At 34.5% G+C, this 19,061-nt stretch overlaps 1 protein-coding gene across 2 annotated transcripts in view; it reads left to right on the top strand.

Moving 5' to 3' along the window:
- LOC145276994 (uncharacterized) overlaps positions 1 to 19,061 on the top strand; it is a 111,262-nt gene that overhangs the window by 56,299 nt on the left and 35,902 nt on the right. For both annotated transcript variants that reach the window (XM_080128571.1, XM_080128572.1), the window contains exon 11: positions 8,257 to 8,342. In XM_080128571.1, the coding sequence (XP_079984697.1) occupies positions 8,257 to 8,342 (86 nt within the window). The remainder of the gene's footprint in view (positions 1 to 8,256; positions 8,343 to 19,061) is intronic.

Here is a 19,061-nt window from a genome sequence, read left to right as displayed (position 1 = left end):
TTGAAAATTCCAAATATTTATGAAATTATTGTGATATCATTATACCTCTTCTCTCTTGTTCCGTCTTTCTCTTCATCTCTTTCTCTCTCTCTCTCTTTCTTTCCTTCTTTCTCCTCTTCTCCCTCTTTTGATTATTTAAATCATTCCATTCCTCTTACCACTTCTATTATCATTCATCCTTCTTTCCACCGTCTAAAACATTTATGTGCAAATGAGTAACAACAATACGAGAGTTTTAAATAGATCTACCGATAATATGCTTCCTCTGATCTTGCATATATTTTTAGTATATATAATGTGAGTGCTGAGTTTGTTCATGAACAGCTGATTGTGATAATTTCTTGTTGATGTACACTGCACCCCTTAAAAGGTGGAGGTAATGCTTAGAAGGAGTCTCATGAGAACAGAACAGATACTGCACTACTCCCACCTAAGAAGTGCTTGAGGGGATGGTATCATGACAAACATATACTACACTATCTGATCCCAAAGGAGAAAATAATGCCTGGAAGTATGGTCTCATGACACATATTACACTACCCTCTCCCCAGAATGAAGCATCAGAAGATAGTACAGTAGTACATTAATAGAAGTAATAGTATAGTTCAAATTCTGATAAACATATACCAGATCTGCATTTTCTAGTCAATCTAAGTATTATTACAAAGAAATTTAAGCAAACAGAATATATTCAGATCAATTACATAGTGAAAGAAAAAAAAAGGAAAAAAGGCTAGTCTGAATCAAATATTGACTTATCAGATGTGTTGTTATTTAGGGTTGACTTTGAAAATCTAAAAAGATAACTAGATATATATTAGATGTTCATCTGTTTGATAAATTTAAACAAAACAATCTGTGTATATGTTATTTAAAACTTCTCTGAACTTGTTTCAAATTCTAGAATAATTTTCTTGTTTGTTCTTTTATTGTCATCATCTTATAAAAAAATCAGAATATTAACTAAAATGTTCAAGTTATCTCATTGAATTTTAACATTATTAGCATTGAATATTTCCAAACAATATGGTGCTATTAATATTGAAAATTATAGTTATTCAAGTAGATAGCTTTTGTGTATTTACTTTAAACTTCGTTTTTATACCAAAACTGCCATAATGGATTGTATCAATTTTGAGTTTTGAGTTATAAAATTATAGTGTATTGTAAGATTTATTGAGTGAAGTTACATTAGTGGCCTGGCAAGGCCACAGGAGAGACACCTGAAGCAGCAAAACCGACAAATGTAAGGAAGACAACCAAAGCAGTAAAAACAACAAATGTAGGGGAGAAAATCAAAGGTAGCTACCTGCCAGATACTATATATTCAAATGTAGGCAGATTTGGGCATATTTTATTGGTTTGAAAATATAAGTTCTTTTTTACCAATTGTCATAACATTTTAACAATAGAATAATATTATAATCTTCAAAAAAGATTCCAAATTTTCATGTAGTTTCGTCCCATAGAACCAAAGATATGAGCATTTTAATATTCAATTTGGCTACCAGTATAGATATATCCATATATATATATATATATATATATATCCATATATATATATATATATATATTCCACCTTTTTTTGGCAATTTTATAAGTTCAAAATTTTGGCGATTACTGATCAGAATTTAACAAAAAGGCTCGTTCGAAAGCTAATGACCTGAATTGTGCAGTGAACTACATGATATTTGTTCTTAAGGTCGCACATTATTGTTTTTAAAAGTGGGTGATTAGTTTTCTATATAAATTTAATGAGCACCCACTTTATGGCCACCTTTTTGGGGTGTCTGTTTTTTAGGGGTGGTGTCTATTGTGGCCTGGTAGACTAACACAAAACCTACCTTAAAAAACTTGTTTTCTCTAGGTTTTTGGGTGTACTGAAAACAAATGTCACATTTAAATTTTCCACAAATAAGTATTTTTCGAGGTATTAAGCAAAAATATGCATGCACTTGCATGCAGAACAATGGCCACCACTTATAACATAAAGAATTACATTGCTTAATATCCGGAAAAATACTTATTTGCAAAACATTGAAATGTGATATTCGTTTTCAGCACAACTGAAAACCTATAGAAAACAAATTTTTAAGGTAGGTTTTGTGTTGGTATAACCAGGCCACAATTACCAAATAAACACCACCCCTAAAAAAATAATAGACGCCCCCCCCCCAAAAAAAAAAGGTGGCTATAAAGTGGATATGCATTTTATGTTAAATTATTATAGAAAGGTGATCTTCCACTTTTTAAAACTATAATTTCTCCATATCTTGGAAACTACTTGTTTTCTATGATTTTTAACTGCCATTTTCATTTCCAGCATCCTTGAAAACCTATAATAATGGTAATTTTAAAGGATTTTTGTTGATGGACAGATACTGCACCCTTACCGATATTTTGATCATAGTCACTTATTTTCGTAGTTTTGCATATGAACTACAAAATATTTGATATTTCCCCAAAACCTCTGATCTGGATGGAGGGGGAGACTAAAACTTGCTGCTATGGTTTCAAATGATCTGAAATAACAGCAAGAGGAAGACTTGATTCCAAATATTTCTCATATATTATATCTCCTCTCTTTGGTATTCATGCATAAAGTAAATTTCATAGTGTATAAAGATTATTTGATACTGGAGATATTCATGATTGTACCTTATTTCCAAAAGAAGGGAGATATACCATATGAGAAATATTTGGAATCAAGTCTCCCTGGCTGTTATTTCAGATCATTTGAAAACATAACAGCAAGTTTTAGTCTCCCCGTCATCAGGGCCAGAGATTTTGGGGAAATATATATATTGAGGACTGGTTTCTTCTATGGAAAGCAACCATTTATTAAGTTGCCTGATGAGGACTTCTGGTTTTAACTGACCATTTGTCCGAAATAATAGCATGTCCAGGGTCACAACCATGTAAATTTGTTTATATTAATATATATATATATATATATATATATATATATATATATATATATATATACTAAATGTGGAGTAAATAAATTTAATGAATTAGTACAGGTTCACCTACATATTGGAAGAAATGAAACAAAAATCAACCAAAGATAGTGTACAATAGTTTCAGAGATTATATGTTTATTTAGATATAATTTTCTCATCAGCACAGATGGGGTTGATACCAAAGTATCAATATGCAGCATCAAATCTATAAGTAAGATTTGTAAAACAAATAGCAAACAGGATCCTGAACAGATGTGTGCGTTCTATCCCAACCATTATCAATGGACCTGAGGTCATCTCATCAGCATAAGACAAGGCCAAACTATTTGCCAAAAACTTTGCAGCTAACTCTACCCTCTGCGACGAAGGTCATCAACTCCCCATATTTCCTCCTACAACAGACAACACACTATCCAACACACAAATATCTGTGCACGAGGTCGCCAAACTAATCAAGAACCTTGATTCCAGTAAAGCAACTGGCCCAGACGGCATTCCAATTATAGTGTTGAAAAAGCTCCAACCAGAACTTGCCCCCATACTTACAAAACTGTTTAAGCGTTGCCTTAAGGAGAAGTGTTTTCCAACACTCTGGAAAACCTCGTCAGTATACCCTGTATTTAAGAACTCAAATGATAAGTCATCTCCCTCTCAGTACAGATGAATAAGTCTCTTTAATTTTATTTTTTACACTCTTGTATTTTATGTTTATTTCTTATGGGTACCAGTCAGGTAGATTTCTACCTCCTTCTCAAGTTTTGGATTTTTAAATCTTCTTGCTTGATGAGATCAATTATGATTGAAACAGTCTGCACATCGTAGGAAGATATGACTGTATTTACATGAAGAATAATTAAAAAAAAATAATAATTTGCTCTCTTTGATTGAATACTATCAATGACCATTGTTGAAATTCAATTAATCTTAATTTTTCGATATCTTTCTACTTGATATATATATATATATATATATATATATATATATACACTAGCGACCAAAAATCTGGGACAGTTTAGTCTTTTTCAATTTCTCCAGAACATTCGGTGGGGAGGGATTACAATTAAACTTACACACATTTAACATATCTCTTATGTTGATACACTGTATTAATTACAATTCATTATAAAGGATAGAAAAAAGTTATGAGGATTTCAATTGTTTTTGAAATTAGAATGGCCAAAACCGTGGGACAAAGAAAATAAATTTAAAAATAATAACACTGAAACATCAAAATACCAAAATCGGCAGACACACAATTTATATCTAGTGAACAAGTCTTTATTTTCTACTTATACTTATTTCTACCTTCTACTGCAAAATTGAATGAGATGGCGACATTCATCATGTGAAACGTTCGCCCATTCTTCTTTAAGTTTTAGCCACAAATCTTGCACTCACACGGTCCCCCAACGTAGACCATAGGTTTTCAATGGGGTTTAGGTCCAGACTTTGAGGAGACCAATCCAAAACATCCACATTTTGCACGTTCAAAAATTCCATTACATGCTTAGCCTTGTGGCAGGGGGCGTTATCCTGCATGAAAATAGGTTTTTCACACTCAGAATTTCCAAGTATTGGGATGACATAATCTCTCAACAAGTTCTTGTATATTGTTCCATTAACTCTGGTGTTTAGACGGACCAGATCAGTCGTTCCTTCCCAAGAAATCATTCCAAACATCATTACGCTACCCTCACCAAACTTAACCGTTTTCTTTGTGCATTTTTTATTAAATCTTTCGCCAGCAAACCTCCTTATAAATTTCTTCCCATCAGATCCATGTACATTAAACTTACTTTCATCAGAAAAAAAAATATCGCCACTGATCATCTTTCCACAATAAATGCTCTTGAGCAAAACTTAATCTGAGTTTCTTGTTCTTCTTGTTTATCAACGGTTTCTTAACTGGTGATCTCGCAAACAGACAAATTTCATTCAGGCGTCTTGATACTGTTTTACAAGCTGCTTTGATATCACGAGATATCATGATAGATATGTGATTCACGAGAAATGCTGGCAGCTGTCTGAAACCTATTGTTCAGTGCCATCTTCTTAATCAATCAATCTTGTCTAGGAGAAGTTATTCAAAGTCTGCCATTTTTCTTCAGTGGTAGAATTTTCCTAGTATTCTTGAAATCCTTTATAACTTTCCCAATGGTACTTTTCCACAGCTTTAAGTCATCAGCTATCTTCTGTATTGAATGGTTTTCCCCATGAAGTTCAATCATTGATTTTTTGATGGAAGCATCAATTTTAAGTGTCATAATGATGGTGGAACCGGCTGCAATGACTACAAAGTGACATAATCGACTTATTCATCATTTTCGTATGTAGAAAAGTGGAAAAACTGATTACACAGTCCACAATAAATTATTTTCTTTGCTTTGTCCCATGGTTTTGGCCACTTTAATCCAAAAAAAAAAAATTGAAATGCTCATAACTTTTTTCTATCCATTTTCTACCCTACTTTGGTTGGAATTTGGATGATAATCCCATCTTCATGCAAGATAATGCTCCCATTCACACAGCTGACAATGTCAAGAGGTTCCTGGAAGAGCATGATATTCTGTGTTTGGATTGGCCTGCGCAATCTCCAGACCTCAATCTTCTCGAAAACGTATGGCATTACATCAAGCAACAGCTACGTAATGATAAAATTTCAAATTTGGAAGAACTTTGAACAAAAATTAAAGAAAAGTGGGATGCCCTTTCCCCAGAGTATTGCTGCAGTCTAATTCAAAGAATTCCCAAAAGATTCCAGGCTTTCAAATTCCAGAAGGACTATGCTACTAAATATTAACTAGTTCATTGTGTTCCTGTTGTAATTGTGTTGCATTAATGTCCTAAAGTTACATTTAAATAACAATTTTCCATTGTGCAGACTTTCTTTTTGCCTCCTCAATTTGAAGTTATTTTTTTAAATTGACGTGAACACTAGAATATTTCAATTAAAAGTCAAATATGAACAGGTAAAATCATAGAAGAATAAAAGGCCAATCAAATGAGGTATAGTTTGTTTAAACAGTTACATAAAATTTAGCTTAAATTTGCAGTTTTTGAAAAAAATTACAAGTGCAAACTTTCTTTTTGCCATGTATATACATATATATATATATATATATATATATATGTGTATATATATATTTTTTTTTTTACATTGGCATCACCACTTATCAAGGCTAAGAAGCCACTCGAGGATAAGGGTTAAAGAGTGTGCAGTAGAAATTGGACAATATAGTAATCATTAGTAAATAGAAATTCGGTAAATTTGTTAACAAGTGGAACGGCTAATCAAGAACTTGTTTACATTAGACTTGAAGACAACCATATTATCTTTCAAATTTGGAAGAACTTTGAACTGGAAAGCAGGAAAACGGAAAACAATTCCACAGGCGTGCAGTTCTAAGAAAGAAGCTTTGTTCATGGAATCTACGTTTAGGTTAAGGCACAGATAAAGAGTGGGGGAAATTATTAATAATTTTTTCAGCTAAACGAGTGTTTCTTGTGAAAGTTTGGTGAGGGGGACCATAGAATGAAGCTCAGTCGAACACTTTCCATAAAAATAATGATACAGCAGACAAACTCGCAACATCTCTTCTGTGAGACAGAGGTTACAGGGAAGAGAAAAGGATATCTCATACAAGGCTACAAAGTCTATTTTGAACTATCAAGGCAGGACAAGGCTTTTCTAGCAGCTCCTGCCCAGATGTGGCAACAGTATTCCATCTTTGGACGTACCTGGCTATTATATAGATAGAGAATTGCATCAGCAGTGAGATATCTACTGGATCGATAGAAGGTTCCCACCATTTTTCCAACAGCCTTGGCAACAGATTTGATGTACATGTTCCATTTAAGATCAGGAGTAAAGGTCAAGCCCAGAAGCTTGTCAAAACTTGAGGCCTCCTGAAGACGAGAGCCATTCATTTCAATTGATGCCAGATGTGGATCAGAACATTGATGATGTAAAGAGAGAAGCTTGGTTTTAGATGCATTAAAAGTAACCAGCCACTCCTTTCCCCATTGTACCACATGCTCAAGATCAGAGGAGAGAGAATCGGAGAGAACTTGGTATGAAGTGATTTCTGTGTCTAGACATCAGTTTTTAATAATGGATCTCTTAAAAAAAAAAGAATGACATATTTGTAATCAACATATTTTTTTTGGGGGGGGATCATAATTTTAATTTTTATTTGTTTCAATTGCATTTTTAAACATAACTGCCAAGAAATGTTTGATCATCTTTGTATAAAACTGTTGTATAAGATATGTGTTTATGTGTGCAGCATATACATAACTTAAAATACACACAAAATTAAAATACATATAACTAATAATCAAATATTTATCGAAATAAAAAATAAGATAAAAAAAACTAAACGAATCTTTTAATCCAATTAAAAAAAGAATCTAAACATGACTATATTTTACAATATTTTTCTCTCAGCCCTCTACTCAAAATATCTGTATCAACCTAAGTAATGTCAGGTAAATACAATATTATTGTAAGATCCTGCTGTAAGAGTCGCTAGCACTGGGTTTGCAGCAGCAACAGCAGGCATATGACAGCTAACATATACAAATGACCAAGCCAACTGCACAAAGTGATATGACAGCAGAATAAGAGAAGAAAAAAGAAAAGGCAAAGACAATAAAAAGACACATGTGGTATGGATTGGAGAATGTATTACATACCAGGAGAAGCATGTGTTCAACATATAGCTGGAGTGTGGCAGAGAATAACGGCAAGCAACACGTAGGTGATGAGAGCGTCTTAAAAAGACATGTCGATACGAGAAATGAACTGATTAAAAGAGATGAAATACATTGTTGGAAATACCAAGAATAAATGCCTTTTGCTTAAAAAAGGAAAAAAAAAGCAAGTTGAATTACTATCCTTTTTCCTTTCCTATGTTCTGTTGTGAGACTTTCATGTGTTTGGTCCATTAAAATGTTACGGAAGATTATTCTCAACCATTAAAAAAGGTGGACAACGATACACTTCTTTTTAATCTTTTAGAATTGTTACACCATTTCAGTTATAGACACGAAATCTCCATTATGATAACTGTTAGAAAATTTGGCTTAAAATATTCGATATTTGAAAACCTTTCATTTTTATTTGAACTAAAAGTTTATGTCAGCTCTTAATTGCTTACTTATAATCTAATTTAATTCTCCATTTTGCCTTATTATTTTTTCCTGCATGTGTGCTTATTATCCAAAAACAGACAAACACAAAATTTTCATTATGATAAATGCTTATTTTTACCAAATTACATTTGTTTTTCAGATTGTATGTCAACATCTCATGAAGAATCAAAACGATTGAAACATCGAAAAGAATTAATGGGAATAAAAAAAAAATATGGCTTGAAGGTAAAGTCATTGTTTTCACCATTTTTCAAATATTTACTGTGAAGAAGGTCATCTGAAACAAAGTCAGTTTAAAACTTTTAGGTTTTATGTAAATTTGAGTTCTGGTCATATGTTATGTTCTTCCACTGGTCCTAAAATGCAAAAGTAGTTTGATCATGCATTTTCTTTCAGTAAAATAAAGTGTTTCATAGCTTACATTATATTTTCATAGAATGGCAACATTCTCTTAGCACACTTATTTGTACATGTACAGTCGAAATTTATGAAAGTTTATGAAATGGTAATGTCACCTAGCAAATATCACTCAGAATGATTTAGTCAACTGACAAATGCAAGTTTGAAATATTATCAGTTTCAATATTAGTTACTAAACTTGAAACAACAACCTCATAAAAACATTATACATTCACTTCAATTGTTGCCTGTCAAACTTTGAAAGATTTCATTTAGAAATCTCCAGTAAACTTTTTGACTAAATTAAAGTGCAAATTCATCTCATCAGTTTCAATATTATTAAACTTGATTCATGAAATAACAAGATCATAAAAACATTGAGTGTAGAAACTGTAGAACTGTTTACATGGTAAATATCACTCAGGATAATTAAGTCAACTGACAAATGAGTTTGAAAATCTCATCAGTTTCAATATTATTAAACTTGAAACAACAAAAACAACCTCATATAAACATTACATTCACTTCAACTTTTACCTGGCAAGAAATATAAATAATATAAAAAATATTCAATCATGATTTGCAATTATTGCAATTACTCTTAAGAACAAACCTTTTATCTTATTTTCAATTCCCAAATCAAGTTGGTAAATGTCACTCAGAAATATTCATTACATTAACTATAGTAATGCTGATCTAAAATGCTAAATGTGACTGGAAAGAGAAATGTCAAAATTGTCTGATAAATCATTACTGTGTTTTTGTGTTGCTGAAATGGAATTTATTTCTGCCAGTTTCAAACTGAAATTTTATCTTCTATAATTTATAACTGTCAATTTTTTTTTTATATGGAGGTCACCACTTATCAAGGCCCGGAGGCCACTTAGGGATAAGGGTTTATTGCGTGTACAGTAATCAATGAGATAGTATTGTAGTAATCTTTAGTATTGGAGATTTAATAGAGTGTCTTACTTAAGGGGAGCGGTTTGTCAGGAATTTGTTTATGTTAGACTTGAAGACATCCAAGTTGTAGTCAGGTGGGAAACAGGCAAACGGAAGAGAGTTCCACAGTCATGAACTTCTGAGAAAGAAGCTCTGCTCATGGAATCTACGTTTGCATTTAGGCACAGATAAGGAGTGGGGAAAATTATTGACAGTAGTGTCAGCCAGACGGGTGTTTCTCGTGAAAGATTGGCGAGGGTGGGGGGCGAGAGATTGGGGCTCAGATAAGCACTTGTCATGGAAATAACGATAAAACAAAGACAGGCTCGCTACGTCTCTTCTGTTGGAGAGAGGCTGCAGGGAAGAGAAAAGGGCATCCTCCACAAAGCCACGAAGTCTATTTTGTACTCTGTCAAGGCAGGATAGGCTGTTTTTAGCAGCTCCTGCCCAGATGTGGCAGCAGTACTCCATCCTTGGACATACTTGGCTTTTATACAGGTAGAGAATTGCATCAGTAGTGAGATATCTTCTGGAGCGGTAGAAGGATCCCACCATTTTCCCAGCGTCCTTGGCAACGGATATGATGTACTTGTTCCATTTCAGATCAGGAGTAAAGGTCAAACCCAGAAGCTTGTCAAAACATGGAGCTACCCAAGACGAGAGCCATCCATTTCAGTTGATGCCAGATGGGGATCAGAGCATTGATGATATAAAGATAGAAGCTTGGTTTTGGATGCATTAAAAGCGACCAGCCACCTCTTCCCCTACTGTATCATGCGCTAGAGATCAGAGGAAAGAGAATCAGAGAGAACTTTGTCATTTACGGCCTTTGATGTGTTGCCATAGATGGTCGTGTGATCAGCATAGATGTCAACGAATGATTTAAGTATGTGTTTTGGGAGATCATTAATGTAGCTCAGGAAGAGAGTTGGGCTCACGATGGACCCCTGAGGGACTCCAGCATTAATACTGTGGGCCTCCGATTTCTGCCCATCAACCACTACTCTTATGAACCTATCGGAGAGAAATGATTTAATGATTGAGAAAACATTTCCAGTTATACCGTAGCTGGAAATCTTGTGAAGTAGGCCCTTATGCCATACCTTATTGAAAGCCTTCGATATGTCAAGAGCAATTGCCCTAGAAAAAAAAACCTTTCTCAAGAGATTCACTAACCTATGAGATATAACCGTTAGCACATCTGCTGTAGATCTTGCAGAGCGGAAACCATATTGCATGTCACTAAGAAGGTTGTTTCTGTTGAGGTGGTTGACTACTTCTTTATTTAATATGGATTCCAACAACTTACTCATGACACACAGGAGACTTATTGGTCTGTACTGAGAGGGAGATGACTTATCACCTGAATTCTTTAATACAGGGCATACTGACAAGGTTTTCCAGGGTGTTGGAAAGCACTTCTCCTTAAGGCAACGCTTAAATAGTTTTGTAAGTATGGTGACAAGTTCTGGTTGGAGCTTTTTCAACACTATAACTGGAATGCTGTCAAAGCCAGTTGCTTTACTGGAATCAAGGTTCTTGATTAGCTTGTCGACCTCACGCATAGATATTTGTATGTTGCATTGTGTGTTGTCTGTTATAGGAGGAAATACGAGGAGTTGATGGCCTTTGTCGCATAGGGTAGAATTAGCTGCAAAGTTTTTGGCAAATAGTTTGGCCTTATCTGATACTGACGAGATGACCTCAGTTCCATTGATGATGGTTGGGATAGAACGCACGCTTCTGTTCAAGATCCTGTTTGCTATCGTGGGAACCAAGCTGCTGCTCAGCTACTTTGGATTTAACAGTGAGCATATAGCTCTCTTGCATTTTTTATTACTCTTTTACAGTGGTTGCTGGCAGTCCTGAAAGCAGCTTTAGTCTCAGTACATCTATTACGTTGGTAGCTATGGAAAAGTGATTTCTGTGTGCGATGGCTGCAGCACATTCAGGGGAGAACCATGGCTGGCTGTTAGGTTTTTGTTGGGATTTTTTGGATGGTATGAATCGATCTATGCCTACAATTAACCATCCGGTCAGGTCTGATACTATAGAGGACACATCCTTTTTAAACATGGAATTCAGAGGTAGGTCAGATATGAATGTACGGAAGCTATCCCAGTCAGCCATAGAGTATCGATATACAGTACGGTGGAGAGGTATGTCGAAGACTTATTACATTTCATTTTTATCTTAACTGCTACAACAGAGTGGTCGGAGGATCCTAGAGGAGATAGAATGTGAACATAGCTCAGGGGAAGTTGTGAGGAAAAGTCTAGAAGGCTTGCATACTGACCGGTAGTATCGGGCACACGGGTGGGTTCGTGAACAATCTGAGTGAGGTCATAGGCAGTGGCAAAATCATGACAGAACTTCCTTTCGTCATTGGTTTTATTCGAGTGGGTCAGCCATTCCACATTATGGATATTGAAGTCACCGCAGATGTGAATGTTAGCTGAAGGATGAGCAGACAGGATATGGTCAATTTTCTCAGATATGCTCTTAAAGATAGTAACCCCACTGTTGTGGGAGCGATAGAGGGCAAATATAAATGCAATGGTGTAAGCTAGTGCAACCCGGAAGCACATATAAGGTAAATTAGGGTCTTCTCTGGAGATATCCCTACCAGATGGAAAGCCATCTTTGATGTAGACACATATTCCATGCCCATGGCGATCTTGGGGGTCAGATTTAGCTGTTAAGTTAGAGTATCCTTTAATTATGAATTCGTCTAGGGAAGTGGTTGGCCCTATGCCATGTCCAGTTTCGTCTCCTGTAATTGTGTTTCAACCTCTGGAAGGTTGGAACGTAGACCCCTGATGTTGGAGAAGGAGACCTGGTAGTAGGGGTCTACGTTGGAGGATGCGGTTCTAGGTTTATTTGTGTTTTTTGTTTGGAGATTTGTCATGATGAGGTTTTGGGATCGGTAGACTTGGTTGGAGCAGGACAGAGAGGGAAAGTAAGACAGAAAAAGACAAGAAAATTTTTTTTTTTGTTTTTTTGTAGCACATGATAAGGTAAAGCCGTAACAATTACCCACTAGTATGGCATCGAGAGGCCCTACCAGAAATTACTGTATGGTCCAGAATCCATTCACCAAATGGCAATACAGCAGCCCCGGTACTTTGCACCTGCTGATAGGACAGCGTCCTTAGTGGTTAATCCAAGGTTTGAGTCCCTTACTATCAGGCGGGTAACGTCAGCCCAGATGAAACGTTTACCTCCAGCACCCTTACTAGTGACATGACCACAAGGATAGACATAGAAACAGAAATTTTCTGACATCTCAGGCTACTCTTTACAAAGTACTACTGACCTGGAAAGCAGCTTTTTCTTCACCCTTTGTCAGAAAAATCACTCATTGGAAATGAGGACTGAAGGACAAAAAATATTAAATTTATTCATATTTTCAGTCCCACTTCAACACTCTCCCAATTTAAATCATTTTGTTTTAAAATAATTTTGTTTTGTCTTCACTTTTGATCCACTGACACAATGTTAGCTGGCCAGTCACACTGTTGTAACCCCCACGCCAGCAATCCTTCTCTTGTTAATGGATTTCTCTGGGTTAAATTCAGTTGTTATCTGCAAAAGGTGTCATTTAGAAATATTCAATAGTGATTTGCAATTATTGCAATTACTCTTAACAACAAACCTTGTGTTGCTGAAACTAAACTTATTTCTGTCTGCTTCAAACTGAAATGTTATCTTCTATAATTTATAACTCTGTTTATCAAATATTAAATTGCAGTTATCTTTTTATTCTGATTTCCAATCCCACTTGCTCAATTTGAATTGCCAAATCAATACCTTGTAACTCTAAATCTTTCTTAAGTATAAAAACTCTTTACAAAATTACTGCATTCAGTATTAAATGACCTAATAAAACCATTCTTCAGTTAAAACTATCTCTAATTTTTATCATGATGAGGAACAGGGGCGGGGTTGGATATCAGCTGATTACTAGTTTTTTTAACACCACAAATGTTTCGTAATACGAGAGTAGTTGCAAAAGTAAAATCTATTTTTTAATTCCAAAAGTTGAAGACAGAAGTAATACCATTAAAACACGCAACCGTTTAATTACAAGCACGATTCATTTATCATTTCTAGAGTGATTAGATGGTCTTCGTTATTACGACGGATGAATATCAGATAACAAACTGATAACAGATAACAAACTGATATCAGATAACAAACTGCATTTTATTATTAGTGTAGTTTAGGGTGATCTTATCTTTTATTTACCAAACTAATTTCAAAATCTCGTTCATATCTATATATCTATAAAAGTGAGACTGCGTGTGTGAGAGAAGATACTTCTCAACCTATATACTCAACAAATTTTTTATCTACAGACGTTAAATTTGTCATATAGGGTTCTCATACATGTGAAGAACTTTTTAACCGGGTTTCATCTGGAGGAAAGGGCTGCTAATGTATCGAAATTGAAAAATTGATATGTGGAGGATTTTTATCTGTTTGGTAACTCTTTCACAAATGCATATGCGTGAATTATTTATCTGTCAGATTACTTACGTGATAGATTAAGTAGGTTTGAAAACACCTTTTAAAGATGTGTCAAGCTGATCTAATTGTTATCGTACTAGACTCACTATCTTAAGATTTTTTGAATGATGGCTGTGCATGGGCGTCTGGAGTGCACTTTGTCATACAAGATTAGTTCCAAAAGTAAAGCCTCCTATTTTTTAACTAAAAAAGTTTAAGAGCTAATGTTATATAATGGTGTACCAAAAATGGCACCCAAATGAGTCCTGTTACGTTATCTAACATGAATGGGTGTATACGTTTTGTGTTTGTTTGTGACGTGTCCTAAATGTTTTGTGATCGTCTAATGTTCATATGTGTGCGTGTGGGTGTCATATGTGTATCTCCGACATACCTTTAGTTTCTCTGCTCACTGAACCTGGTCCATCCTAACTTCATCTTGTTCTTGGAGGGGGCTGGAACCTTTTGGACGAAACACATTGACTCCAAGACGTTGGTTGGTTTTCATATTAGATTTATTTCACTTTCCAGGACGTCATGCAGATGAAAATGTAAAGTGAGTTTCTTTGCTTGTGGTCTTAAGTCTACATTGAAAGACACGTCACTCCCTCCCAAGAGGGGAGGAGAGACAACCGTAAAGCCCAACCGCTTTGCTTCAATTCCAAGTTCCAACTCCTCTATGATCTCCAGCTAACCTGATCACGTGACTCATATGTAGATCTGATCAGCTGACCAGACCTTCCAGTAAACTTGTCTATGATCTAGCTTTGTCATATTTTGACAGGTTTTATGAAAACATCACCATATCCATCTCTTGTCTACCTCTCCAGTTAGACGGATAGCTAGACCGATATAAGATAATTTATTCTGTTCTACCTATTTCATAACATTAAGGAGATGGAAGTTGTATCATTAAAGCAAGAAAAATTTTGTGTTCCAGAATTTAGTTTTCTACATGGTTATCACCATTCTCAGTGCATTTGTGTCACGAAATTCAATGACATATCTCTGCTTCTTTTTTTTTAGCTCTTGATACAAAATTCAAAAGGTTTTTTTTTCTTTTACAAAGAGATCACCACATATCAAAGCCTGGAGGCCACTCAAGGATAAGGGTTAATGTGTGTATTGTAGTCATTGGGACAGTTGCATAATAATCGTTTGTAGGAGTAATTTGGTATAATTAGATCATTTACAAGGACGGCTGAACAAAAACTTGTTTATGTTGGACTTGAAGATAATGATATTGTAGTTAGCTGGGAAGCAGACCTGCGGAACAGAGTTCTACAAGCGCGAAGTTCGAGGGAAGAAGCTTTGTTCATGGAATCCATGTTTTGGTTTAGGCAATGATAGAGAGTTGGAGAATTTATTGATAGTGATTTTGGCTAGACGAGTGTGTTTTGTGAATGATTGGCAAGGGGGGACCATAGATTGGAGCTCAGTCGAACGCTTGATATGAAAATAGCGATAGAGCAGGGACAGACTTGCGACATCTATTCGTTGGGAAAGAGGCTGCAGAAAAGAGAAAAGGCATCGCCTACTAGATTACGAAACTTGTTTTAAATTCTGTCTAGGCAGAATAGGGTGCTTCGAGCAGCTCCTGCCCAGATGTGGCAACAGTGCGTAATCCTAGGACGTACTTGACTCTTATACAGATTATTCTATTATTTTGTCCATTCCCTGTATAATATCTCTCTCTCTCTGTCTATATATATATATATATATATATATATAAATAATGTGTGCGTGTGTATATATATATATATAATATGTGTGTGTGGGTATATGTGTGTATATATATATCTATAATATAAAGCTGAATGTCTCTGTGTGTGCGTGTGCGTGTCTGATCACGAATAGGCTCCTATATGGTTGACTATTTTTAAAAAACTGATTACATATAATGATAGAAGATGTACAGAGACACAGGAATAGGTATGTTTGATCTGGCAGAACGGGAGTTCATTAAAATTGTGGGGTTTGCATTCGCGCCTGGTCCACAAAGTATGGAAATAAAAAATTTAAGAATAAAAAAAGACGTTTACAAGTGTTTTTGATATAGATGTACATAAGAATACTTTGATAAGTATGTTTTAACTTAGAGATGATATAATAAAATTGTGGGGTTTGCGTTCGCGCCTGGCCTCCATAGAGTGGAAATAGGCACAAACTTTAATAAAAACTTTTCATATCTATCTGTGTAAGTATACTTTGATAATTATGTTTCAGTTTGAAGAAATACGGTATAATAAAATTATGGGGTGTTCGTTCGCACCTGACCTCCATAGAATGGAAATATGTCACAAAGTTTAACAAGGTTTTTTAATATAAATCCACAGAATATTGTGATAAGTGTTTCAGTGTGAACAGGTATGGTATAATAAATTATGGGATTTATCTATTTTATTTTTACTTTCATTATATTTTGCTTTGGTTTTGATACACCCAAATTTACAACTCTTCCTTTTCAAAACCTATCATACTTTCATAAATCAGAGTCCATTTTCTGTAGGCTGTTTTTGAACCCAGTCAACGACGGGTACTTTTGCTAGTATATATGTGTATATATATATATATATATACTAGCAAAAGTACCTGTCGTTGACTGGGTTCAAAAACAGCCTACAGAAAATGGATTCTGATTTATGAAAGTACTAGCGAGGGGTACCCGACATTGCCCGGATGTTTGGAGGTGTGTGTGGTTTTGGGTAAATCAAAACACCGGGGGGTGGGGTTAAAATAAAAAAAAATATTTTGGTAGGTAAGTATGAGGATCGAACCTGAACCCTTTTTTTTTTTTTTTTCTTTACAAAGGCATCACCACATTATCAAGGCCAAGAGGCCACTCAAGGATAAGGGTTAAAGAGTGTACAGTAGAAATTGGACAATATAGTAATCATTAGTAATGAAAATATGGTAAATTTGATAACTTATATGGAACGGCTCATCAAGAACTTATTTACGTTAGACTTGAAGACAACCATATTGTAGTCAGCCGGAAAGCAGGAAAACGGAAGACAATTCCACAGGCATGCAGTTCTAACCCTTGAGGCAAAGTTGTAAATTAAAGTGTGAAAAAAAAAAGAGTGCGACGTTAACCATTGGGCCACCACGAGATGCTAACGGAAAGACGTTTGAATTTATTTAATTACTTGGATTTGGCAGGTGCACGTTTTAATGACTTAATGAGGTCAACTTTTGACTGCGGGGTATCATTTAGTGCGGAACGCTTTTTTTTTTTTTCCAAGATGTTGGAGATAGGGGGAAACAGCTCCACTTGTCGAAATTGAATAGCAGTTGTGTTCTGATATAAGGAAATAATATTTCCACATTGAGTAAAGCTGATTGCTTTCGGACATTTCTGGCGATCGAGACCGGAAAAATACCTAGACAATTAGTGTTGCTTTTATTATAGGAAAAGGCCTAACCCACATGTGGTGAGCGAAAACTGTTGAATATTTATTTTCCCGAAGTCGAGCAAATTAAATAGACAGGCGCGAGCTCCGTTGTTAACTCGGAGATATTATGATTTATATGTGATATAAAAAGTTTTAAGAAGTTGTGAACCGATTGACCGTTTCTCTGAAAAAAACCTTTTGTAGACATAAAGAAAAAGTGAACACACATACACACATACATACATTTTCGCTTTTATATTTATAGATGATAGGTTATGAAAAGGAAGGGTTGTAAAGGGATCGCTTCGAATTTTGGGGTATCAAAACCAAAGCAAAATATCTCGATACATCTATCATTATATGTGATCAGTTTTCTATAAGAGTCAATCATATAGGAGCCTATTCGTGACCAGACACACACACAGACGTTCAGCTTTATATCATAGATATATGTGTGTATATATATATATATATATATATATATATATCTATGTGTGTGTATGTGTATATATATATGTGTGTGTGTGTGTGTATATATATGTGTGTGTGTGTATATATATATATATATGTGTGTGTGTATATATATATATATATGTGTGTGTTTATATATGTAAATATATATATATATATGTGTGTTTATATATGTAAATATGTATGTGTGTGTGTATATATATATGTGTGTGTGTGTATATATATATATATATGTTTATATATATGTGTGTGTGTATATATATGTATATATGTGTGTGTGTATATATATGTATATATATGTGCTTGTGTATATGTATATATATGTATGTGTGTATATATATATGTATATATATATGTATATATATGTGTGTGTGTGTGTGTGTGTGTGTGTGTGTGTGTGTGTGTGTATATATATATATATATATATATATATATATATATATATATATATATATATATATATATATAGGCACGAATTCTATCTCCAGTCCCTGATCAAGTGCAGTTTTGTTTGAACTTCCTTTTGAATAAGTTCACTCTTTTGACTTCCCAATTTTTCCTAACCAAAAATCAAAGTCTGTTTGTTTTATTGCAGTTTTTAAGCATACTTTTTGATTTCTAATGTAATTCAACAGGGAAGGTCAGTCAGTCTGTTTCTAGTATGAAAAGTTTGACTCAGCTACATTTAAGCTGATTGCTTATACATTTTGGTATGAACACTTCAAAAGAAAATCACAAATGATCAATCCAAACCTTATTTTATTTCTTGATTTTTTTTTTTTTTACATTTTTTGGGGGGAGGGGGATGAGAAATGACTCTTATGAGGTGGGGAATGGAGATTTCATGCATGATAAAATAATTAGGGAAGGGTAGTTTGTTTCATGGCACACAAATGCATTTCTTTGGGCTGAATGTTAAGCATTACAACTTAAAATAATTTTCGTTATGATGTTTTTTTTTAAAGAGATATTTTTTTCATTTTATACTTATTCAGCATGAACTTTGAAGGTAGGACCAACGGTACTTGATTTTTACAATTTATTTTATTTTTTAAATTCTAAATAATGTTTTATTTTACATTTTGTACTTTCACGGTTTAAAGTGCCCTTGTTGCCCTCTTCTCTTTGAGATAATTCTTTAAATTTTGTTTTATTCTTTTCTTTATTTGGTTGATCTGTATTATTTTACTTATTTATAAAAAACCCCGAAATAGTCAAAATTAAAAAG

This window comes from Euprymna scolopes, chromosome 5 (assembly GCF_053919585.1).
Source record: "Euprymna scolopes isolate OS-2025 chromosome 5, ASM5391958v1, whole genome shotgun sequence".
In the NCBI taxonomy this organism is placed as follows: domain Eukaryota; kingdom Metazoa; phylum Mollusca; class Cephalopoda; order Sepiida; family Sepiolidae; genus Euprymna; species Euprymna scolopes.
This window is presented reverse-complemented; position numbering and strand designations above follow the sequence as displayed.